This window comes from Nannobrachium achirus (genome assembly GCF_963921795.1).
Source record: "Nannobrachium achirus genome assembly, chromosome: 5".
Classification (NCBI taxonomy): domain Eukaryota; kingdom Metazoa; phylum Chordata; class Actinopteri; order Myctophiformes; family Myctophidae; genus Nannobrachium; species Nannobrachium achirus.
The window spans coordinates 26,365,756-26,391,881 of NC_137814.1; the positions used below are offsets into that span (position 1 = coordinate 26,365,756).

Below are 26,126 nucleotides of genomic sequence, written 5' to 3' on the forward strand. Positions count from 1 at the left end.
GAAGAAAGGCCATGACAGTGCACACACACACACACACCCACACACCGACACTCACACACACCCACCCACACACACACACACACACACACACACACACACACACACACACACACACAGCAAAAAGTGCTTTTCTATCATATCTAGGCATAAAGATAACCTTACTAGGCCAATCAACACTTGGTTTAGAGAAATGTTCTTTTGCAGAGACATAAGTGTGTCACAAGACTGATTAAACCAGTAAAACTCCCTATCGGGAGATAAGCGACCGTCACATCGCATACACTGTTAATCGTTTAAAGATAAAAGTCTGAGATCTGAAATCTATGCTACTGTGTGGGGTCCAGAGCCTCCCAAGGGTCCTTTGGGGGATTTCCAGGGGGCCCTCGGAATATTTGGATACATTTTGAAAAGTTTAAGCAGCACCCATCTTCTCTTGTGGGGTTCCCTGGCACAACGCATTTTCAGGTGGGGGTCTGTGGAGAGACATTCTCTCGACAAAGTCTGTAAGAGGGACAGACCGAGTGAGTGTTCCCTTTTCTTTGACGATGACTTGCCAGATTGGTGGAGAGAAAACATGGAAATCTTTTGGATGTTTGTTTAGACTTTGATAGCTGTGCCATGGCTGGACTCATTGTCAACACACACATCTCCAGTAAAGAATTGTAGATGAGATTCTTATTCTTTCTGGTAAAGTTAAGACAAAACCAAAAGCCTCCCTATTGCCTATTCCAAATAATTCAAATACAACTAGGCTGCATGTTGCAGGTTCTTGCAGCTTTTTCCGGAAATGCACTGAAAGAGTTCCCCAACACTCACCGACCACTACACCTACACATTTCATTTGTTAATGACATTCATTCACATTTAGAGGCATGTTTTTCTGAGAAGTATTTGCATTCACACCAGCACGTTTGACTGTGAAATCCAGCAGGGCCATCGTTCTATTAGGCCAGGCCTCAAATCTCTATTGAACGTCATCTACCTTGTCTTTTGTTCTGGAGTGGGGGCAAAATGCTAAGCCAAGTTTTTATACATCCATGCTTTATCCTTGGCCTATGTGTGAAATGCATGTGGAATTTGATTGGTTTCTCTTTACAATATAAATTCAACAAAGCTTCTTAGATCCTGAAATGGGTCCAAATGTGCTTGTTAGCCAAGTTGGTGTATATTAGGCTAAAGTAAAGGAGAGACTAGCTCAGTCTTGGTTGGAGTGTCCACTCTGAGATTGGGAGATTGGGAGGTCGGGGTTCATTCCTTGGCCGAGTTAAAATGATTAAAACAAAACATGATAATAATCCAATGCCTCCCTGCTTGGCACTCAGCATGAAAGTATGGATTAGTTTGTGACATACTGGGTCATCATTATGTCTAGAAGGGTGTACTTGTACTTCATGGCTGGTTGATCATGTACTTGCACATCAAGCCATTAAGAATATGGAATCTGACTTTACTTTAACCCTTTGTGTCTTGTCTTGTTCTCTCTGTCCAACCATGCAGCCATTTTGTGAAAGTAAAACACCATCTTTTGTTTAGCAACAAAGCATTCATGGTTAAAAAATATTGCGTTTTACTGGCTGAGGAAAAAATAAATAGGCCTAATAGCAAACTAGCATGGGGTGATGTTATGTTTAGGCCTTTCATCTTTTGGGGAAAAATACTATCATTGAAACATGTATTAATTGTCCATATTGCGTTTTTGCACTCCACTGTACAATATGTTGACATGGAGTGTTGTAAGATGTAAGACATATTATTTGCAAATAAAGTTAAAAGGATAAAACAAAAACAAACCAAAAATGCCAGTGCTGACTCCTCCCTTCACACATAGTTAAAAATCACACCCGTGTGAAGTGGAGCTGTGTGTGTGTGTGTGTGTGTGTGTGTGTGTGTGTGTGTGTGTGTGTGTGTGTGTGTGTGTGTGTGTGTGTGTGTGTGTGTGTGGATCATGTGTACCGATTTTTGTGACATTTGAAGAAAATATGTAGGAAAAGGAGCAAAAAGTGTGTTTTGGAGAAAATTCAAGATGGCGGAAAATCTATCATGGCGCAAATGGGCGTGGCCTATATGGGGAGATGCGTCATGACCCAAGGAATCCAGGGAAAAAATATTTTTAATTTTCCGACCTACGGTTCAAGAGTTACAGGCCAAAACGTAAAGTGGGGTGTTATGGCGCCACCATGCGGCCAAATGACACAATTATTTTTTATTTAATCCTTGAAATCATTATGAACCTCCTCTCCAAGTCTTGAAACTCTAGCCCCTATGGTTTGCGAGAGACAAATAATTGAATGTGAGTTTTTGCAATTCCCATTATAAGTCAATGGGGAAAATTAATTCACTAATAAATTAATATCAATTAAACTATAGAACCTTTCTCTTAGAAAAGTAATAGCCCACGATTCCCGAGTAAGCCGGTCGATTTGACATATGGCGCGAGTGTGTGGTGGCAAAACTGTGGGACTAGTGGCGTGCCGAAGTTTAGGAAGTTCAGGCTACATACACACACACAGACAGACAGACAGACCCACACGGCCACGTATAGGGAGCCTGTGCTTCACACAGCTCCAAAAAGCAGAGCACTGGCCCCTCCCACTGACACTTATTTAAACAGGACACAGCCAAAAGCAGAGCACATAGGCCTACTTCCATTCCTCAGTCACAGTTCCCTCTCCACTCCACCGAGCAGGAAGACTTGATCATTGAACTAAAGGTAATTATTTCTGATTTCTGAAACATGTTTTGTGATGCACTTCAGCCGTGTGTTTAAATATTGTGTTTTTGTTGTATTTGGCAAAAAAAATCCAATTTAACCTTCTTTGTTGAAGTAAACAAAAACCTGCTTGGTGCATGTTGGCTTCTGCTACCGCAACTTTATTTATTTAGCAACAGACCCTGAGCTTTATTTGACAAAATCTGTGTATTTTAACAAGTGTAATGTTGGAGAAAGTGCTGTGTTAAGTTGTGTGTTTACATTGATTTTGGACTAGACAAAATCCTCATGCTAGCACAGCTAAAGCTAAGCTAACCAGGCCCAGGCTGTGGGCCAATCAAAGACCACCAGTTATCCATGTTGGTGACCTATTTTCTTTTGTTCTTTAAAAAAAATGGTTCTCAACCTTGTTCAGGCCATGACCCAAAATTTGGGACTGAGGCATTACATTTTGTATAACAGTTCTATTGTGAAAATGGCAGATCCACATGCTCACAAGGCGTTGTGAGCATGAAGATCGGCTATTTTCACAATTTCAGACTCTAATGTTTGGCAATGTTTGGTCATTTGTCATTTTAGAGGTATTAAGTCCTTAAATTGTCACTTTAGAAATGTGCATGTTCACACTATGTATGTATGTGACACACACACTTGCGCTTTATAGTGTTTTGTTTACTGTTAAGTGAGAAGACAATGTTGCACAAGTTGATCATCTGGGGACCCACCAAAATAATTTGGAGACCATTAACGACTGACAGGTTGAGAACCAGTGACCTAAGTGATGGTCCCACTACCTACTTGTTTGATAAACTGTGTTGATTTATTTAATGCTATGGTTAGACAACAGACCATCATCCACTCATGTAAAGCACATTTTGCATGGGAGGGATTGATTCAGATATTTTCTCTTTAGACCAAACATGTCAGACGAGGGTAAGCTGTTCATCGGTGGCCTGAGCTTCGACACGGATGAGGACTCGTTGGGGGCAGCGTTCTCCAAATACGGAAACATTGCCAAAGGTAAACAACTTGCAATCCATTGAGCAACCACACATTCATTCACATGTATGATGTAATTCATCTTCAATGAATATTTATTTTTGTTTTGTCAACAGTTGATGTCATCAGAGACAGGGAGACGGGCAGGTCTCGTGGATTTGGCTTTGTGAAGTATGACAGAGTAGATGATGCAAAGGAGGCAATGGAAGCAATGAATGGACAGGTGCATTGAGGACATTATCACAGATGGCTTGCTGGTGGCCCTTTTCTAAGGCACCTGGTGGCGCATCATGGTACTGCGCCAAATACAACTGACAATGGCAACTATTATAATTTATCAATATAATTTCAGAGTCTGGATGGCAGGACGATCCGTGTGGATGACGCTGGGAATGGACGTTCTGGAGGTGGAGGTGGCTCAAGGGGAGGAGGATATGGAGGTGGCGGAGGATATGGAGGTGGCGGAAGAGGTAATTTTTTTTTACCCCAAACTATCTTTAATTAGGCTTTCTCATCTCTGACATTTATTCTTGATCGATGGCATGTTAAATGTATCATCTTCCCCCGCTTGCATTTGCCTAGGTGGTGGAGGATACGGAAGTGACAGGAGCTATGGTGGAGGTGGAGACAGAGGTTATGGTGGTGGAGGGGAGAGGAGCGGTGGATGGAGGAGCGGAGGTGGAAGCGGTGGCTACTGAGAAATAATATGTTTTTAGCATGATCTTGTTTTTCCTAAAAGCTGTGAACTAAGAAACGGGGCTGCCCTAAAAGCTGTGAACTAAGAAACGGGGCTGCCATCAGGCCAGACTGCAAGAAGTACAGCTCGCAGGTCACACATCTGCCATCAATCAGTCCACTCGTCTTCTGCTATAGTATATTTTGATGTATTTGTATGGTGTCAGACTGTAACTGTAAATAAAGCTTTGTATTACCGTGACTCAAACAATATTATGGGATATTCTGATTTATTTTTATTTTTTTTTCTATTCTGCTAGACTGTTAGACTGGGGTCCATACATTATAAAGGATTCCATGTCACTACTCCTCCGGCAAAGAATGTGTGCAGAGCAGCAGAACACATTGAGGTCCACACCCAGAACATAAGGAACAGTTTAAGAAGCTAGATCACAATAGGAGGCTATAACTGCATTGGGAGACGAGTAGCAGAGGAAGCAGTTTAATTCAGGTGGACACACATCTGGATCTCTTGTGAGTTGAGTTCATAACATCTGTTCGGTGTGTCTGAGGTCGGGAAGAACGGCATTTTATGATAATAGGGGACAGTATATTTAAAATGTTACAGGCACTTTATGAAAACAAACTCATGGCTGGTATGATCTCTCAATTCTGTGTTTTGGCCCCATTTCGGGCTTTTTAAAAGCCAGGCTATAAGCGCACACTGCCTCGCAATGTTATGTGTGTGCTATCTTGTACAGTAAGTACATGTGCCAGCATTGATGACATTTTATTCTCTGAAGTTGGAATATACGTTACTAGAGACGGCCATGCCTGCTCCACACCCATATGGTCCAGGTCACTTGCTCGCTCATGGGACATGCTCACCACTTCTCGTATCCCAGTGGTTCTCAAAGTGAGGTCTAGTCAGGGAAAATTTGCAGAATAACTGTTAAATCTGGGAATAAATTCCTTACCAAACTATTTCTTCACAGGTCTTGTAACATATCAAACAAAGATTGAAATTCAACATCCCTAGCAAAATGTTTGACAGCTAGGGTAATTCTGGGTCTCATTCACTCACTTATAAACACACCTATTAGAGTAATGTTAACTCCATTGACACATAAAAACAGGGGAAAAAAGTAGCTACAAAACAATGGCATGCACCAACCCTAACATAAATTATGCCTAAACCTAACCTAAAAAAACACGCCCACGTGGGCAAAACACCTGGGAAAGAGGAGTGTTCGTTCCGGAACAGGAAGATTGACCGGAAGCTCCCGCCGGAGGCCGTCCACATTGTGCTTGAACAGCTGCGGAGGAAGGACAACGTGGAGTGGCAGAGTGGGCCAAGCTCATGCACCAGTGGGTGTTCAGAAGCGGCCCAGCGGACTGTGCGTTCATGCTCTATGACCTGGCCGGCAGCGAGCACTCAGCAGGGCGAGGAGTTGGAGGCCTGGAGGAGCGCACGCTGCCTCGGGCACTGCAGGCCTCTGGAGGCGCTGGGCAAGGCGGAGCTCATCGCCATGGACAACCTGATGGGGGTCAAGACAAGTTATTCTGTCAAAGAGAGAGAGAGTCACCCTGCCGAGCACTTGGAAATGTGTCGAGACTCTACGTTTAGTTTGACTCGGTTCCACAGATGAATGTTGTGAAAATAGCAGATCTGCAATCTCACAATGCCTCGCATTGCGACATGAAAACGTTTGAGAACCACTGATAGGCCTATTTTCAGGAAACATATAAAAGAGCATAAACCAGGTGTATTGTGCCAGTATATTAAGTGGTGTCTGACAACCCAGTCCTCAGACATTCAGCTCCACAGCTCCACCCTGTGGGGAGGGGAGGGGAGAGGAGACATTGTTCTATCAAACATATCATTTTCCGAATGTCTGTCTGAGTGAGTGTCTGTCTGTCTGTCTGTCTGTCTGTCTGTCTGTCTGTCTGTCTGTCTGTCTGAGTGTCTGTCACAGCGTTTCTCCTCAGTGGCTGGAGCAATTGATCTGAAATCGCATCACCATTAGCATATGAACACACCTGACATAACTGTGAAGCCCGTTTGTCACTTTCACAAATCATGTGCTGTATATTAGCATTTTTATGGTGTATCTATATCTATTCTGCATCTAGCTTGAGGCATGTCTATTCTGCATCTAGCATGAGGCAACATGTTTAACCAGCTGTGTGTGTGTGTGTGTGTGTGTGTGTGTGTGTGTGTGTGTGTGTGCGTGCGTGCGTGCGTGCGTGCGTGCGTGCGTGCGTGCGTGCGGCGGGCTGGGGGTCGGTTGTCTGGCCCTGTTACAGATTTTGTCCAAAAATCATGCAGATCGGTACACAGTATCTCTGTAGCCATTAAACGAAACGGGTATTTCTTACATTGATGCTCCTACATATTATCATGCAAGCACCAGTTAAAGTTACTTTCCATCCCTCATATACTGTGTGCACAGTGCACATCCCATAACCCACACACTGCACATCATTTCGGAGCTCATATCTTTGAACGGGTAAGGGCTAGTTGTGTTGAATTCAACAAGATGCTTCACATCAAAACCAGCAGATAGTGAGACAATGATTAACAACTCCCTGCTTCCTGCGGGGGGAGGGGGGGTATGATCTGTTGAGATATTCTTTCCTAAATGAAGAGCATACACTCTTAGCCTTACATAATGTAACATAGATAACATTAAATGCTTTTCTGATTTACACATCTCACTATATGAATTGTAGTGGACAACAATAGAAAACAAGCCTCTAGCTGGGTCTTTTTGTGTTATTTTAGCATAACTTTTGACAGGACTAGCTGTACTGTTAACAATCTTAAAAATAATAAAGTATTTAATCAATCAATTAATCAAACAAACAATCTGAATGCATCATTGTTTATAATCAGGCTGACCTCTTGTGGTAGAGTAGTGCATTTTTATTTCACAATCTGAAAGTAAGTAGCAGTGTTATTTATATATGATGAATAAAGTATGTGTGGCAGCTAAACTGCAGGAATGATACTGAATGTCTCCTCCATCTACACTGAACATAATTTAGCCAATGCCTTAAAAAGCTCTCGGCTTGGGAATTCCTGCAATCTGCAGGCCTCACGACTATATGACAAGACAGTTCACATTTGTAATGTGATAGATAGTAGCATCCTCAAGACGTTGGTACTTAGCAACCTTGGTAAGAAGGGCCTCTTCCAAACTGTGGTCGAATGTTCATCCCACTTCTAAAATGGTCACTTTTCTGCTGTCCTCAACATGTGACTTACAAAGTGCACAATCAGGGACGAAAAGGTAAATAAAAGACAACTGGACCTTGCCCGCGGAGAACCCAGATGTATCAGTGATGTCAAACATCTCCAAATGTGGGCATTGTTTCAGCATGCAAATGTTATCATTGCGGGGACGCATGCGCATGCAGTACATGCGGCAGTATCAGTGATGTCAGTTATCTCAGAATTTGGACACTGTTTAGTATCAGTGATGTCAGCATGCGGGTTCCGGACAGATGGACAGAGAGACATTTGGTAAATTAACAGTTAGATGAGTAGTCTACATTTAGTATGACCAAAGTAAAACCTTAAACCTAGCATCTGTATAATATAAAGTGCTACTTAAAATGTGTTGTATCTGTAGTTACTAACAAGTAAACAACATACACAGTGCATAATTGTCTCCACCAGCCGAAAGGCATGGGAGAGACTATGTTTTCGCCCCCGTCCGTTTGTCCATCCGTCTGTCTGTCTGTCTGTCTGTCCGTCCGTCCGTCCGTCTGTTACCAGCTAATCTCCGGCAGCGTTGGCCCGGTCGCTGACAAACTGTACACACACACTCCCTGGATACCAATTCAGAACCTCTGCCCCAAATTCTCCACATGGGCCTGTTCTAGCGCCACCATGAGGCCGATTTATGCAAAACTAACTTTTGCCAGTACTCCTACAGATTTTGTCCAAAAATCACACAAATCGGTACACAGTATCTCTACAGTCATGTGATCGGCATGGATCTGTCCGATTTTCCATATTTCATTCTGATTGGCTATAACGGTCTTCCAAAGTTTGCAGGATTGGTCCGTTTTGAATAAAATGTCTGAAATCATGAACGCTGTGTGCGATTTTGGTGAAATTGTGCATGCACATTCCCAATAGGCAGAGGAATAAATGCCACTTAATTCAAAATCAGCTTCATGGTGGCGCTATAACAGGCCAATTTGTGTTTTTACCTATAACTCCACTGATCAGCGTACAACTTTTTATGTGCACTCCCTAGAGGCCAAGGAAAAACCTTTGCCCTGCATTTTTCATATGTGCCTTTTATAGCGCCATCAGGAGGCAGACTTATATAAAACACTTTGTTTCCTACTATTCCTTGAGATTTTATCCAAAAATCATGAAAATCAGTACACAGTATCACTATAGTCATGTGATCAAGACGGATCTGTCCGATATTTCATCCAAATTGGCTAACATTGGCTTCCAAAGTTTGCAGGATTGGTCCATTTTTAACAAAATGATCATGAACGCAGCTTGTGATTACATAGAAATTCTGCCCGAACATTCCCACTAGGTCAAGGAACAAATGCCACTCCTTTCACATTGGCCTGTTATAGCGCCACCAGCAGGTTGACTTTTGCCAAACTCATTTTTGGAAGAAAATGCCTCAAATAACACATGCAGCATCACATTGTCGTTAAAGGCCAAAGAAGACATGGCACATTTAGCGCCACCAGGAGGCCACAATAACTACAGTAATACCTGACCTGGTGGAGACCTGTGCTCGGAAGAGCACTGCTTCTAGTTAATGAACTTGTTTCCCATTTTGGCAGCAGAATTATAGTAGAGTTATATACATTAAAAAGTACAAAACTATAAAAAGAAAAAATAATACGTTTGAGCTAAAATGTCACTTACGGCCTTTGCGCTCGAACATTTTATTGCTTTTTGCTTAATGTTTAGGCCGGGTGTAAGTGACATTCAGAAAATGATAATACTGGACCAGAGACAGTAATTTGCCAGTAACTGCTCCGATCCGTTGGCACAAACAATAATCAGGGGTCTGCCCTCAGAGTAGCCACACCAGGGGCCACGTGTGGCCCCCAGGGACAAGATAAGGGGCCCCTGTGGGCCCATTGGTGCCACAGGTGCGCCGTTCGTCCAATTTGCACCGAACTTGGCATAAACACTGTTCAGGAGTCTGCCATGACAATAGTCACACCAGGGGCCACGTGAGGCCATGTGTGGCCAACTCAGGGGCCCCTGGGGTGCTACAGGTGCACCAAACTTGGTATAAACACTGGTCCCCTGGTGTGACATATAGATTGATGTCTTTCAGATCTCCTGCTTTGACCTTGGTCTCTGACTTCAACCAGCTTCATGACACCAACGACAAGCAGCTCTCTAAGCATAAGAGACAAGTGCTGCTTCTCGCCCTGCACCACATTACCATGGAGATCCAGCAGAAGAAGAAAGCCCTAAAGGCAGACATCTGGAAGGTGGCTTCGCTGTCTGGTGTTGTGGCTATAGTGCCAGTCCCAGGCCTCTCATTCATTGTGGATGCAGAAATGTTGCAGTTGGATATTATATTAGGAATTATATTAAGAATCTCCCCCTGTCAAGTGAAAAGAAGCGGCTTGGACTCCTCATGCTTGCATAGAAGGAAGCATGAGGTCAGTCCTTTGCTCTCCCCAGGTTGGCAGAGGGAGTGTGGCGCAGGATTAGACAATTGACACCGGGTGAAAGAAATGTGTTACACCAAAATCGTGGGATGAAAAAAAAATACCTTAGCTTTCCTTATGGACTGTGCCACGTCGTGTGTCTGTCTGTGCCTGCCTGCGTGTATGTGTGTCTTTTTAGTGATTGTTTGATGGGTTGACCCCAAGGAAAGGTGAATCCTTGCCCTTTCCTTTGGCTCCCCCTTCTGGTGTAAGATGCTCTTGGTGCACACAATCTCATGTTTTCACAAGTGGGTGTATTGTAGTTGTGAAAGGTTGAAGGAGTACACCCCAAAAAAGTATGTATTTTCTATCAATTACACACCTCATGAAGCCTTGAATTCATGGAGATTCTTTTGTTTTTGCCGCATTCCTAAACCAATAATTCAATGACCGGGTGGCTGCTCCTACCAGAAGAGACTGCGGTGGTCATAAAATGATTGGCTTAGGAATGTGATAATTTGTTCAAGGTTCCTCCTGATATTTTTGTTGAACCAGTCTACTTGAAATCACTTGCTTTAAAAATATTCCATTCAAATCAGGAAGATTATAGAGAAGATTAGAAATCTATGATGGATGGCGGAACAAACAAATAAAACCTCAATGGCTTCTCGGCTAATAGCCACATCCACACCGACACAGATTCATAATTCATCTCCATTTTGGGCTTATAGGCAAAATGTTTAATAGATCTGCTATTTTTTTAAACTTAAACATATAGGTTAGAACAGATATCAATGAAGATCAATGCAGTAATCATGACCTCACTTAATTCCCAATAAAGATATTTATTTTTTCAGATTTTTTTTAAATAGCCAAAAATAAAAAATAAAATACATACAGGTAAATAAAGTGAGCTGATCGTTCATAAAACCACATTGTTGTGCATATCAGTTATGGTTCCCGTTGAAACTGTAAACCAATAATTTTGCAGACCACCTAAAAGGACTCGAACCCAATTTCTCTCGTGTTTAAACCAACCATACATTATCCTGAGAATTGCAAGTTTGAAGTCCAATTTGAGCAAAATAAAACAATGTTGATGATGCAAATACAAACAAAAGACACCCATACACTCTTAGAATCCATAGCATCATCGCCCCATCCCACCCTCCACCAGCACACACAAAAAAATAAATACTTTAAGAAATAAACCATAGTGGACATGTTTTTCTTTTCGTTTTAAGTGAAGGGCCCTCAGTCTCTCCAAGGAGTTTCTATACAAACTGACCCATACTGCAACACTGTTCAACAAAGACACCTTTTTTTTTCTTCTTCTAAACACAAACAAAAAAGGAAACCTTTGCCCGTCAACCCCAGCGACTTCATCCCATAGATGATTAAAAATCATTCTTTAAAACACTACAGGCAGAATGTCTTTAAAACACTACAGGCAGAATGTCTAATCAAAGGAGAAAAATAAAGCCTTCAAGACAAGTACATTGTTTAGATAAGACAAGAAAGAATTACAGCAAACATTTTCTCATGGTCATCAAATGTTTTGGGCTTTCCTTTTTAAACTATTGTCTACTGTCTTTGGCTCCACCAGGCCTATGAGAGGGGCCCTAACCACTTAAACCCTGCACTTAGCTGACATGATTCCCAAGGGCTCTATACTAGGCCTCCTCCTGTTTTCACTCTGCACTAAACATAGCTGACAAATGGCTGATCTAAGTGCTCAAGACACACCCACGCTGTGAACTTGAAGATCAGCCATGTTCACCGAATGTTAGCCCAGGAATAGGGATGCTAAGGTTCAAGAGGCTACTGAGAGACATAATACACCTCCAGTCAGTAATTAGTTTTGCCCTCCTGATGATAAACTCCAGGGAAACCCTCAAGCGGAGCTACTTTAGAATTACAAAATAAAAGACAAAACCAGATCTGATAGTTAATTGCCAGACTGTAGCAAAATTCAGTTCCACGCTGCTGAAATGTTGACATGCGGGTTGGACCCATTGTTCCACTCATTTCAGCAGATCCTCCAAGACAGAGTGCTCGACAGAGCTCGATCACAATTTTTTTGTTGTTTTGTTTGTTTCTTGTTCTTCGATCGAGCAGAAAAGACGAGGATATTGGTAAACCAGTCCAACTCGAAAACGAACGGGAACCATTCCGAGGCGTCCGACTCCGACATGCACGAGACGTCTTTGAGTGTCCTGTCGAGATGCAGGCCTCCATGTCCAAAACACGTCAGGAATAAAGAATGGAGAAGCACTGTATTTCCTGGGGATGTTAAGCTTCCACGTTTGCAGCGCCATTGTGTATGCAAACAAAAATAAAAGAAAGAAATTAAAAGATAGGCTGTTGCTGTCTCCGGTCTCTGGAAAACCACAGACGTTGACAACAACTGTGCATGACCCAGTTCTATCCAGGGAAATCATTTAAAGTCAATACCGTGTAACTTTCCAATTAAACAACAGTTATTTTTTCCATCTTTATTTTAATATTTAACTGGTATATATATATATATATATATATATATTATATATATATATATATATATATATATATATATATATATATATATATAGTGTTCATATGCTTTCTGAGGATGCCATTGTTGCTCTCCAAAATATATTTGTCAGTAGGCCCCTGCAGCGTTCATTTTGAAGCAGTACTTTTAGTTTTAGTATTACTGGAGGAAGTCACCAACAAGACTACTAACATGGACGTTACACAGCAAGACTTTAATATGAATGGGAAACAAACCCGGACCTGATTTGGTAAGCCTTTGCACCAGTGTAGTGGCTGGAGGTTTCTGACAGTGGCATCATTACGTGTTCATCGCTACAACAGAGAATACAAAATAACTAATAATTGGATAATAGCTATGAATGGTGTTGTTAGCTAATGTAGAAAGACACAGCCCACCCAATGGATCATCCTCCCATAGTTCAGTTTATCCCTGACCTGAGGCTGATTCTACAAATGTCTTCTAAAAAAAAAAAAGAAGAACTTATGTAGCCTTATCAGTGGTGCTCAAACTTTTTCATGTCAAGGACGTTCAAAATATATGTATTTGGCCGCGGACCCCCCCCATCTAAACATGTTTTTTCCAGGGATCCCCAGAAGCAAAGATTTGAGTAAAATAATAAAGAAAAAATGCTATATACCAGTTAATTTGAGATAAGCGACCTGACAGTCGCTTATCTCAAATGACACAGGTGCTTTCCCTGTTTTAACGGGTTACTAACCAGGTGGGGGACGTTTTTAACATCTTTTCTGTTCTACAAGAGAACACACAGAAGCATACCGTACTGCACTGCTTGTTTCCAAACAATTACTCATGGGTTAATATATACTGCAGTATAGGATAGGTATACTAGGATACTCCAACCCAACATCAACTTTGTTGTGTGTCTTTGCTCAGAGTGAACCGCAGTGTTGCTAGGCAGACTACTGTGAGGGTGGGGTCTAGCGTTCACAACTCAAGAGCTAGCGTAAAAAAAAAGATATATAGTTGTCCTTTAAGGACCTTGTTAAGCTCGGCGAGCACCAGCCGTAGCCGGAGAAATGTTTGGCTCGGTTTGGAGTGCGGCCGCAACACCTTGGTAGTTGTTTATTAAACTAACCATATGGGAGGATGGTCCATTTTGCAGACTCTTGTTTTCTGTCCAGCACCTGGGATTTAATGTTTCCGATGTGCGTGCTTCTGTTATCTTCTTTAAATTGTTTGTCTCACCCTATATTTTCAGTTAATAGTTTGCAAAAGAGAAAGAATATATAATAATAAGTATTAGGTGCACAATTATGCTGGTGCAAAATCTTAATCAGATCAGACCCTGTCCAGCTGATGCATCATATTTTAGTCTCTGAAAGAGTTCAGAGAGTGAGAGCAAAAAAACAACAACCAAAAAACATCTGATGTTGCTGAATTAACCACTTAAACCCTATACTTAGTTGAGCAGATTCCCAGGGCTTAATACCCAGGCCCCCTACCGTTTTCACTCTACACTAAATATCTTCGCCCCAAAAATGGCCAAATCCTCTGCTATTTTTACCCAATATTAGCCCACAGAATAGGTAGGTACGCTATAGGGTCCAAGTGGCTCCAAACTGAGGTGATGTGAATTCTTTCTGGATTCAAGCCCGGATTATATTTCAGTCGCACAACCGCGCCGCGCGTCGGAAACAGCTTGTATATCGTCTACTTCTGACGCGCGATGCCATCGTGGAAAGTAGCACAAAATCGAGGCTTATATAGTCCTACAATCCCTGACATCCCGGCCGGGAAGGGGGTGGGGGGGGGGGGGAGGGAGGGTGGGTGAGGAGGGGGTGTATTGCAGCTAGATTGAGGAGGGGGAGGGGGGATTCGGTTCTCAATCTCGTCATGACTCCTCGGTCCCCGAGTCATCGTCGTCGTAGCAGCAGTCGGCATCGTCCTCGTCCTCCAGCTCCTCGTCGTCATAGTAGTCATCGTAGAAGAGGTCGGAGCCCTCGTCCTGGGGCGGGGCGCGCGTGCGCACGCAGTACTCTGCCAGCGTGGTGGGCACCTTTACCCCGTCCCGCTCTGCCTCCGCCTTGGTGGCTAGCACCTGTTTCCTGTTAAAAAAGAAGGGAAAGAAATATTATATATATATATATACTTTTACTCCACTTAATTTATTTGAAAACGAAACGAAAATGTTATAAAACATACATGTAACCACTTTAGCCCTATTATACCTTGGCTATTTGAAAATAGATCCATTTTCACACATTTTGTACTTTTACTTTTTGTACTTTGATGCCAACACTTTCATACTTTTAATCAAGTACATTTTGCATTCCAGACTTTTATAATGGTAACAGAGTATTTATATGACTCAGTATTGATACTTTTATTTAAGTAAAAAATCTGAGTACTTTTCCCACAACTTTTACCAACTTGTAGCTGCAATTTAACCATTTTAGTAATGGTCTTTTTTTTTATTGATTCCTAGATCAGTGGTTCTCAAACCTTTTTATGTTATTTCAAGGACCCCCATAGCTCAGAGAGTGTACAAATGGTCCATTTTGGTTCCATTTGTAGCATAGCATTGATTCTAGCAGGGTGTTGTATGAGATGAACTCTGCACATTATAGTGAATAATACAAACATACAGTATGTTCATAGACGCATTGATTCTAGCAGGGTATTTTACCTGATGATCTCTGCATATTCTCTGTCCTTGCCCTTGCTCTCCCTCCATTTGCGGTACATGACCGAGGCGTCTACGTTTGCTGGGGAGAAGGTGTTGGGCTCATTCAGCAGGGAAATCACACTCAGCAAGATGGTCCTGAAGACAAAGCAACACACTGATCCATTAGTGTCATTTCAGTCATAAAAATCCATCTACAAATTACCCTGTACTTTAACAACTTGGGAGCCAAACCTGTTCAGTGACGAGTTAAGGCCACTAGGTGTCACCAAGCCAAAAGGAGTTATCTCGTTGAGAGACGAGGCAACATAGGGTTAACTGTACGTGCCTGCAGCCTGCCCTCTGAATGACCCGAGTCCATTATGTCACCCCGTAGCAGGGAGAGAGAGGGGGAGAGGAAATAGCGGAGCCTGCTTACATTCCTTTCCATTCTACTTTGAAACATAAGAAGGGCTTTATCTCTGAATGAGGTAAAAAGAACGCCAGGGAAGCAGAGATCTGATTGTTTTCACGGCGACACTATAACACGATGGTCGGCTCCCGTTTGGATTTTAGTTTTGCAAGCTTTTGTAAACAAAGGGATTATCTTCCTCAATCGTCAGTGGACACCCACGTGCACACGCACGAAGCTTCCCAGGCTCTTCAAAATAAAGCGTTAGTGAACGGCGGCAGCAGCAACAGCTAGAAATGTTAGAAACCTGAGCAGCCCATGTGTTAAGGGCTATTTTACCTGTATTGTTGTTTGGGACACGGTCAAAACAATCCTGAGTTATTTTTTGTGTTCAATCTGTGTTTTGAGATATTTTAGTATTGCAGCATGTACTAGTGATGCGTTTTCGCATCACTAGTGATGCAAAACACATCACTAGTACATGCTGAAGTACTAAAATATCTACAATTTGGATTGTGTTGATCGTGTCCCAAACAACAATAAAATAAGATCGAGTTGTCCCAGAGGTGAAATGGCCCTTTAAGATCCAACATTTAATTTGAAAACGTATCAAAATCACAATAGAAAATCGCATTGGCTGCATAAAAGTCTGTTTTTACTTTTCTTTATTTTCCTTTTATTGCTGCTGTCTCACCAAGGCGGCAATGTTGAAATATTGTATATATACATATTGTATTCTGAAGTATGATGCACTGCTATGCATACATGTATTGTCTCTCCTGATAATAATAACAATAAAAATAAAATAAAAAAGAAAAGAGAGGGGAGTCTAACTAAAACGCATTTCTGTTCTGAACCTGGCATTCTAATGTTTTAAGTAATATTTGGTAATGGAAAGGAGAGGAACACCCACACACTGTTTATATGCTCCAGAAACTAACTTTTTAAGTTTGTTTTAAGTAAGTATAAGTAATATTTGGTCCATGAATCACATACACCATTTGTATTGTGTTTGTCTTCCTTAATGTACCATTAGTTTACTAGAATATTGGGTTAGGGTTAGGGTTAAATGTTCTACGAAAAAAAAAAAAAAAAAAAAATAGAATCTGGAGGTTCCGGTGGTGGGTTCCGCTTGGTGTTGAATTGTTTTTGTTCCCCACATAGATGCGTTTAGTCTCACAAGTCATGCTACAAGTTATATATTGATCCCAGGCTGTGTTGTTGTTTTTCTTTACTTAATATTCTATTTCTATTTGTATTTCTATTTCCTTTTCTTTCTTTCTTTTAACTTAGGATTCTATTTGTATTTGTATTTCTATTACTATGTAGCCATAGGCTATACTGTATATTCATCATGCTTCTTACTTCTTTTACGGACAAATCTGTATGAATGTATGGCAACTGGAGCTGTTGAACAGAACAAATTGGAGCTTTTGAACAGGGTATCTAACTATCTATCTATCTATCAATCAATCAATCAATCAATCAATCAATCAATCAATCAATCAATCAATCAATCAATCAATCAATCAATCAATCAATCAATCTATCTATCTATCTATCTATCTATCTATCTTCTACAGTATCTATCTATCTATCTATCTGCTTTTGTTTTCAGCTATTAAGTAAATCTTACTGTGTTACACAGGGTGACAGCCTGAGGCAACTACATGTAAACAAATCCAAACAGGCGAGGCGCTTGAGCACAACAGCAACATATTTCAACACTTGAGATGTATAAATAGGACAACAAAACACCACCACGAGACACTAGCTATGTTGAAAGAAAGAGAGGGCCCTGCCAGTGACACTGACAACAACATGCCCCCAGGGCCCAGACAGGTGAGCGCTATGACAAGGATTCCCTGTCCTCTTCCAGGAACTTTTGAAACAGTTTGTTCCACCCAAGAGGACCAACGTCACAAAGCATTGGCGGGAGGAAGAGACAAGACGTTTGTTGAGCGTCTATTACGAACACAATAGGGCTGTCACCATTATGACATTTTACATGCCGATTAATTGTGGGCTCGCCTATAAGGCGAGCACACTTTAGATATTGTCATTATTTATCTATCAGTCAGTCAGTCAGTCAGACAGTAGACGGGAACTTCGGTTCCTTTCTACTCCTACATACTTAGTGAGAAAATGAAAATAAAAACATCAATGTGTTCAGTTTACAGTGGCGAAGTGCGCTATTATTTTTTATAGCAATCAGCCAAATGGTGGCGCTGTAGGAAGCCTTCGAAAGTGCGAACTTTGAACAGGTATAGCTCATGCTGTGTTTTAGTTACAGCCATGAAACCTGTATACACGTATGCGTCTCCTCATGCCGAACAACTTTTACCCTCTAACTTTTGACCTCTGACCTTTAGGTCTCCCACAATTCGGAATTATATGAAAAACAGTAAAAATCTATCTCCTCCTGGGATTTTCGCATCAAGTGCACAAAACTTTTTTCACATGAACTTTGGACCAATACGGTCAGATTGATCAACCAGATTTTTTTTAAAGTGAAATATAATTTTTTAATAATTCAATCAATATTGCGGTTTTATGCAAATTATTCTTCAGCCTCTAAATCATACATGCAAAGTTACACGTTCATGGCATTTGGCAAAGATGTGGAGGGTTAGTCAAAGTATCACTGAAACCAATTTTATTCCAATCGGCCAAAGGGGGGCGCTATACGAAGCGTTTGAAAATTCAAACTTCAAACGGGCATAAGTCATGACTCGTTTTGTTTGAAGACATGCAACTTGTTACACGCGTGCTTTGACTCGAGCGGAAGACATCTGTGTCGTTGTTAAGTAAGCTCCGCCCTTCGATTTTCCGCCATATTGAGCAGTTTGTAAAACGCGTAAACCCGCTTTTATTCTGGAATTTTCGCTCCACGTGCACAAAACTTTTTTTACGTGAACTTTGGACCGATATCTAAAGATCTGTCAGATCGGATTTCTTTAAAATTGAAACATGCTTTTTTAAATAAATTCAATGAATATTGCAGTTTTATGCAAATTATTCTTCTGCCTCTAAATCATACATGCAAAGTAACATGTTCATGGCATTTGGCAAAGATGTAGAGTGTTAGTCCAAATATCACTAAAACCAATCTTACCCCAATTGAACAAAGGGGGGCGCTATATCATTTTGAGCAGTTTGTGAAACGCTTAAACCCGTTAGGATTTTTTTTTTGCAATTTGCATGAAACATTCTACACACAATCTAAGGACCTTTATCTAATATGCCTATGAAGTGCACACACACAAAAAAATTATAATAATGAATATAGCTGCAAGCAGCGATAAAGTGGCCAAAGCCAAAAACACCTCAAATCATGAACACAGCCTGCAATGTGCGTGAAATCTTGCAAGCACATTCCCAATAGGTCAAGGAACAGATACCACCCTTCTTACATTGGCCTGTTATAGCGCCACCAGCGGGTCAACTTTTGCACAACACATTTTTGGAACAAAATGGACCAATCGTTGACGTCAGTAACGTCAAAGAGAGCACTGCCTGCGATCTTGACATTTTGTACTTTTATAGCCATTGTTTTCTGGCTTGAAGCGAGCCCACGTTTGTTTCGAAGGAACAATATTTTTCTAGTTATTTCTATACTAGTCATACTAGTCAGTGCAAGTATCAAAAACTTCGGTTCCGTTCTACTCCTACATACTTAGTGATAAAATGAAAATAAAAACATCAATGTGTTCAGTTTACAGTGGCGAAGTGTGCTATTATTTTTTATAGCAATCGGCCAAATGGTGGCGCTGTAGGAAGCCTTCGAAAGTGCGATCTTTGAACAGGTATAGCTCATGCTGTGTTATACATACAGCCATGAAACCTGTATACACTTATGCGTCTCCTCATGCCGAACAACTTTTACCCTCTAACTTTTGACCTCTGACCTTTAGGTCTCCCACAATTCGGAATAATATGAAAAACAGTAAAAATCTATCTCCTCCTGGGTTTTTTTCGATACAAGCACAAAACTTTTTTCACATGAACTTTGGACCAATACGGTCAAACTAATCTCGGCGGATTTCTTTTAAAGTGAAATATAATTTTTTAATAATTCTATCAATATTGCGGTTTTATGCAAATTATTCTTCGGCCTCTAAATCATACATGCAAAGTTACACGTTCATGGCATTTGGCAAAGATGTGGAGGGTTAGTCAAAGTATCACTGAAACCAATTTTATTCCAATCGGCCAAAGGGGGGCGCTATACGAAGCGTCTGAAAATTCAAACTTCAAACGGGCATAAGTCATGACTCGTTTCGTTTGAAGACATGCAACTTGTTACACGCGTGCTTTGACTCAAGCGGAAGACATCTGTGTCGTTGTTAAGTAAGCTCCGCCCTTCGATTTTCCGCAATTTTGAGCAGTTTGTAAAACGCGTAAACCCGCTTTTATTCTGGAATTTTCGCGTCACGTGCACAAAACTTTTTTTACGTGAACTTTGGACCGATATCTAAAGATCTGTCAGATCGGATTTCTTTAACATTGAAACATGCTTTTTTAAATAATTCAAACAATATTGCATTTTTATGCAAATTATTCTTCTGCCTCTAAAACATACATGCAAAGTCACATTTTCATGACAAAATAGTGTAGAGGGTTAGTTCAAATATCACTGAAACCAATCTTACCCCAAATGGCCAAAGGGGGGCGCTATATAATTTTGAGCAGTTTGTAAAACGCTTAAACCCGTTTTTATTCTAGGATTTTTTTTGCAATTTGCATGAAACATTCTACACGCAATCTAAGGACCTTTATCTAACATGCCTATGAAGTGCACACAAAAAAATTATAAAATAATAATAATAAATATAGCTGCAAGCAGCGATAAAGTGGCCAAAGCCAAAAACACCTCAAATCATGAACACAGCCTGCAATGTGCGTGAAATCTTGCAAGCACATTCCCAATAGGTCAAGGAACAGATACCACCCTTCTTACATTGGCCTGTTATAGCGCCACCAGCGGGTCAACTTTTGCACAACACATTTTTGGAACAAAATGGACCAATCTTTGACGTCAGTAACGTCAAAGAGAGCACTGCCTGCGATCTTGACATTTTGTACTTTTATAGCCATTGTTTTCCGGCTTGAAGCGAGCCCACAATTGTTTCGAAGGAACAATATATTTCTAGTTAATAATTGTGATTAATGATTTAATAGTGTTTTTGTCGTTGACAATGACATTTCTGTTCGGCTTGTAGGCTTTGAAGTTGCACATGGCAGATGTGACTCATAACCTAAATAGGCCTATGCAAAGAAATGACTGACATATTTGACAACTGTATACATAAAAAATCACACCCGTGTGAAGTGGAGCTGTGTGTGTGTGTGTGTGTGTGTGTGTGTGTGTGTGTGTGTGTGTGTGTGTGGATCATGTGTACCGATTTTTGTGACATTTGAAGAAAATATGTAGGAAAAGGAGCAAAAAGTGTGTTTTGGAGAAAATTCAAGATGGCGGAAAATCTATCATGGCGCAAATGGGCGTGGCCTATATGGGGAGATGCGTCATGACCCAAGGAATCCAGGGAAAAAATATTTTTAATTTTCCGACCTACGGTTCAAGAGTTACAGGCCAAAACGTAAAGTGGGGTGTTATGGCGCCACCATGCGGCCAAATGACACAATTATTTTTTATTTAATCCTTGAAAGCATTATGAACCTCCTCTCCAAGTCTTGAAACTCTAGCCCCTATGGTTTGCGAGAGACAAATAATTGAATGTGAGTTTTTGCAATTCCCATTATAAGTCAATGGGGAAAATTAATTCACTAATAAATTAATATCAATTAAACTATAGAACCTTTCTCTTAGAAAAGTAATAGCCCACGATTCCTGAGTAAGCCGGTCGATTTGACATATGGCGCGAGTGTGTGGTGGCAAAACTGTGGGACTAGTGGCGTGCCGAAGTTTAGGAAGTTCAGGCTACATACACACAGACAGACACACACACACACACACACACACACACACACACAGACAGACCCACACGGCCACGTATAGGGAGCCTGTGTTTCACACAGCTCCAAAAAAGGAACATTGATAGTGGAAATAGCCGATCTACAAGCTCACAACGTGTCGCATTGTGACAGGTTGTGAGCTTGTAGATCTGCTATTTCCACTATTTTTTAAATAGCAGATCTACAATCTTTCAACATGTAAACGCTATGACAAAATAATTGTGATTATGTCAAATAATTGTGATTAGACGATTATTGTGTAATAATTGTGACAGGCCTAAACACAATTGTCCTGTGTTTGGGAGAGGGAAGCCGGGCGGGGAGGAGGCTGATGTTTGTCCCCGCACGTACTCCCACGGGCTGGGGCGGAGGATACCACAGCAGTGACAACATAAATGTATGTGGGGAGGGGGAGAAAAAAAGAAAAGAAAATAATAAGTATGTCGCTGGATATGGGCGGACAATTAAGGGAATACACAACGAAACAGGCTTAATCGTGCTCATGTAGGTTTAATCGGATTAGCGAGAAGCAGTTTTTTTCTTATATCTTGATCACTGATGCTATGTTATGGGATGCATTTTATATTAATTTTTAATGTGTATCTATGTATGTTTTATTGTTGTACTAAACTGACTGATTGCCTGTGTGCCAAAGAAAATTTACATTTTATGTAAATTTTGATGGACAATAACGTTTTCTTATCTCATAAACAAATTGACGCAAAACCAATTCTAATAGATTTTCTTTTTTTTAACCAATTAAATTGATTTGTCTGTGTGTGTGTGTGTGTGTGTGTGTGTGTGTGTGTGTGTGTGTGTGTGTGTGTGTGTGTGTGTGTGTGTGTGTGTGTGTGTGTGTGTACCTAACGTTCTGGGTGGGATTCCATCTCTCTGAAGGCAGCTCTCCACTCTGGGGGTCATCCACTGGAGGGTGGAGTATGGAAATACACACATCTCCATTCTGAAAACAACAAGAAAAGAAAAAAAAGTTTAAATAGCAAATGAATAACAGAACTGAAGCACTTGTTACTCATGTATATACATTGACATGTTTGATATCTGATGCCTGCACAAGTGACAAGACACCTTGATTCTATGGCCACTGCTATTTTTAACTGCCCCATTTTATTGCCATTTTAAACTGTGCACCTTGTGCATCTACTTGACATAGGTTATACCATGTCAGTTTGGTTTAATATAATCATGTCTTCTTTGTTTCTTTCTAACCCCTTTCTTGAAAATCTAAATGTTGGGTGCTTTGAATATGACCCACTTTTTCTTTTTTCTACACCTGTAAACATGTGATGTGACAACAAATGGTAACGTTAACAATGTGTCAGACAGTTTCAATCTAAACACCTTAATTTGCATTTTTACGGTTTGATATTTTAGAGATTTTAGGTTTTCATTATTATGTTTTTTATTTGCGAGTCGCTCCATGCAATTTATTTGTGCTATGCAATTTTATTTAACTTTTTATTTGTATTTGTTACAGGACCACACTGCAATTTACAATTTAGGCAGACACACTTAATCCAGAGCAATTTACTTACTGTAAAGGTAATTACAAGGTAATTACTTCAAATACATAAAAATAGTAATCTGGGATCATAGATAAACCAATAACCTATCATCAGTCTAAAAACAGTATAATATAAAAAAAAAAAAATGAATAATCTGTACATGGTGACTATACCCTAGGATGTCAGGTCAACCTGGCTAGTAAATATACATAACATGCCATCTAAGTTACATTTTAGCCTTTGCATAAGCCTGCAAGGTCGTCAAGGCTAGGGCAAGTGCTATGGGATAAGGTGAAATGTCTGAGGAGGGGAGTCTTCAGATTACTGTGGAAGATTGGGAGTGAGTCTGCAGTTTTAACTGGAAATAAGTGTTACGAGTGTATGTGTATATACTGGGTTGAAGTTATATTGTGGTTACTTACTTCTTTTTTTTTACCAAAATCAAATCCGTCACGCGGTCAGGTATACCAGGACACGTTACATGTCAAATAAAATGATATAACAACAAAACAACAGGACATGTTGTCCATTCCCTATGTAATAGAGTACCCAAGTCCTGACAACACTCCCACTGCCCCTGGTCACAGCGTTATTATTTGTTTCAGATTTCCCATAGGATAATCTTGTATCGCGTCATACAAGAACTGTGTTCCAGGAATAAACAAATCAGCCGGGCAATTTTATTCATATCGATATGAAGCATCAACTGAAAAAGTACTAATTTATCCAAAGGGTAACTAAGAAAATATGATTTCTTTCTCCAAACAGGATGCCAGATCAAATGTATCTCAAAATCATAAATGACACAGAGTCACACCTGACAGAATCGCCTGGGTGGTTTGTTTATTTCTGGACCACAGTTCTTACATGACGCAAACTAAGATTCCCCTACAGGGAAATCCAAAACAAAAAAATTACGCTGTAGCGGGAGTGAAATCAGGACTTTGGTGCTCTGTATAGAGCAACGCTCAGAATAGCTTTACACACAGACTATAATTAATATACTCGCCTCATATATATTGGGGTGCCACATCTTTGTCAGGAAGCGAAAGGCGGGTGGAGAGTAGGGATAGTCGATGGGGAACTTGATCCGAGCCTACGGGACGAAAAACAGTGGTTATGTGTGTTTAGTTAAATAATTAATATTTATCTATTTGTAACTCCACTTTAATTCAGTGGATCTCAACCTGTGGGTCGGGATCCCCCAGGAGGGTGGTCCCCATGTGATTTAGGGGGAGGGGGCAGATGACAGTAAACAATTTAAGGACTTTAAAGACCTTGATAATACCATTAAGAGTCAGACTATTGCATCAAAAGTAATCAACAAACTATGCTATAAAACATTGGCCAAATTGTCAAATAATATAAGAAAGAGCAAGCATTGTGAAAATAGCTGATTGACATTGTGAGCTTTTAAATCGTCTATTTAACAATATTTATTATTATTTTAGGGGGGTCCCCAGTCAAATATTACCACTGCTTTAATTCATCATTAATGTATCAATGTGAAACTCTGCAGTGTAAGTGTAAATGGAACCAAAGCTTTCTCCGGGTTACTTCAGTATGTTGTTTTAGATGACACATTACTATGATCACTTGCTAGTTGTATATTTAATTACCATGTAATAAACAAAAGTTGTATATTTGATTACCATGTAATAAACAAGTCTTCCTCCCCTCCTCTTACCTTAAAGTACCCCCCTTCATAGTGAGTGTTGGGGGGCCCAAAAATAGCCACTTCCCAGTTGTACAGGTCCGCCTCGTCCACCAGTGTTATTTTGAAGCCCTCGACGGGCTCCTCTTGAAGGCTTTTCATTTCCAACATCAGAGCTTTCTGGGAGCTGGCCACATGAGTGGGGCCGCCACCACCGTGCTGAGCCATTCTATTTTTAAAATAAAAGATTATTCTAAAGGGCGATCTGGTTTGATCTGATCTGATCCAAGACTAATAATGACCAAATAAAAATAACCGATCCTCTTTGTTGTCTGTCTAATAGTGGATCGGGGACAATGAACAAGGCCAATCCTCCTGGCGACTAGCTGTAGTGCTGCTGCGCACAAAGTCAGTCAGACAAAGGCTTTGTTGAATGTCTTTTCTTTCCACTAAAGAGCGATCAGATTAAAGACAATTAGCTGGATCGATGCATCGGATGATCGGTGTTAAGTGACCCCAGCATGGCCCTCGGTCTGGTCTGTCCCCACCGGTTGGTACTGAGTCCTGGATCCAACACAACAACCCTAGCACTAGGTCAGCCCCGGATAAGCTGCCCGTAAATCTAAACCAACGATAGCTGCTGGCTGTGCTAATGTGAGCTAACAACTGAACCCTATGGGGGTTCCAGTCCTAACTCTGTTCCTTTTTAATGAACTAGTTGTGTATCAATCTAACGAGAGAGCAACAACAGCCAGTTGGTTGTAAAGGATTTGTCAACTTTGACGTTTGATCGGAGCAGCAGCAGAAACAGATCCTGGTCCAACAGCTCAGTCAGCTGGAGAAAGAAGAATGTGTTGTTGAAAGGAAAGGAGTCCCCTCTCTCTAGCTCAAAACAGCCAGGGGATCGCGGCGCATTGTGGGAGATGTAGTCCGCCCGTCACATAAACAGATAATAATACTACGTTGATGGAAAGTAACTGGCAATATATCGGGTTATATGATTGGAATTGTGATATGAGGCTAGCTAGATTAGATATCGCCTGGGATGCATTATGATATCTGATATTATGTCAACAAGTCTAGTCTTTTCCTGCGTTTAATAAGCCGCATTTTAATTTAGAGCCTATTTATTTATATTGCTATGCAAAATACATACCCACAAGCTCGCAATTCAACACTGTGTGAGCTTTAGTTCGGCTGTTTTAGCGAATGTTTTGACATTATTTGACAAATAATAATGGCTAATAATACAAATATTTATCGCCACAATACATAATATTGAGGCATAATTGTGGTATTATATTGTATTCGTATCGCAGAGTTGGACTATGTTATGTGAACGTGCTTCTTGTACAATCAGAAGTGA

At 40.8% G+C, this 26,126-nt stretch overlaps 3 protein-coding genes across 4 annotated transcripts in view; 1 reads left to right on the plus strand and 2 right to left on the minus strand.

Moving 5' to 3' along the window:
- LOC308285878 (histone H1-like) overlaps positions 1-26,126 on the minus strand; it is a gene marked incomplete at both ends in the record, with an annotated part of 500,380 nt that overhangs the window by 107,406 nt on the left and 366,848 nt on the right. The gene's annotated exons all lie outside the window — the stretch shown is intronic.
- LOC308285883 (cold-inducible RNA-binding protein A-like) lies at positions 2,618-4,655 on the plus strand. Its single transcript, XM_080726773.1, has 5 exons — positions 2,618-2,710; positions 3,624-3,730; positions 3,826-3,932; positions 4,062-4,179; positions 4,292-4,655. The coding sequence occupies exons 2-5, from the start codon at positions 3,631-3,633 to the stop codon at positions 4,405-4,407; spliced, it is 441 nt and encodes a 146-aa protein (XP_080582899.1). The 5' UTR covers positions 2,618-2,710; positions 3,624-3,630; the 3' UTR covers positions 4,408-4,655.
- LOC308285875 (ubiquitin-conjugating enzyme E2 R1) lies at positions 12,635-25,602 on the minus strand. The gene is made up of 5 exons (XM_080726763.1): positions 24,794-25,602; positions 24,116-24,202; positions 22,447-22,544; positions 15,220-15,354; positions 12,635-14,638 (listed from the first exon to the last, which is right to left on the minus strand). The coding sequence occupies exons 1-5, from the start codon at positions 24,986-24,988 to the stop codon at positions 14,425-14,427; spliced, it is 729 nt and encodes a 242-aa protein (XP_080582889.1). The 5' UTR covers positions 24,989-25,602; the 3' UTR covers positions 12,635-14,424.

Coding starts and splice junctions, on each gene's coding strand:
- LOC308285883 (XM_080726773.1), top strand. CDS start 3,631: ATGTCAGACGAGGGTAAGCTGTTCATCGGTGGCCTGAGCTTCGACACG. Junction 3,933..4,061: donor TGGAAGCAATGAATGGACAG/GTGCATTGAGGA, acceptor ATATAATTTCAG/AGTCTGGATGGCAGGACGAT. Junction 4,180..4,291: donor ATATGGAGGTGGCGGAAGAG/GTAATTTTTTTT, acceptor GCATTTGCCTAG/GTGGTGGAGGATACGGAAGT.
- LOC308285875 (XM_080726763.1), bottom strand. CDS start 24,988: ATGGCTCAGCACGGTGGTGGCGGCCCCACTCATGTGGCCAGCTCCCAG. Junction 15,355..22,446: donor AATCCCACCCAGAACGTTAG/GTACACACACAC, acceptor CTTTGTCTTCAG/GACCATCTTGCTGAGTGTGA. Junction 14,639..15,219: donor GAATATGCAGAGATCATCAG/GTAAAATACCCT, acceptor CTTTTTTAACAG/GAAACAGGTGCTAGCCACCA.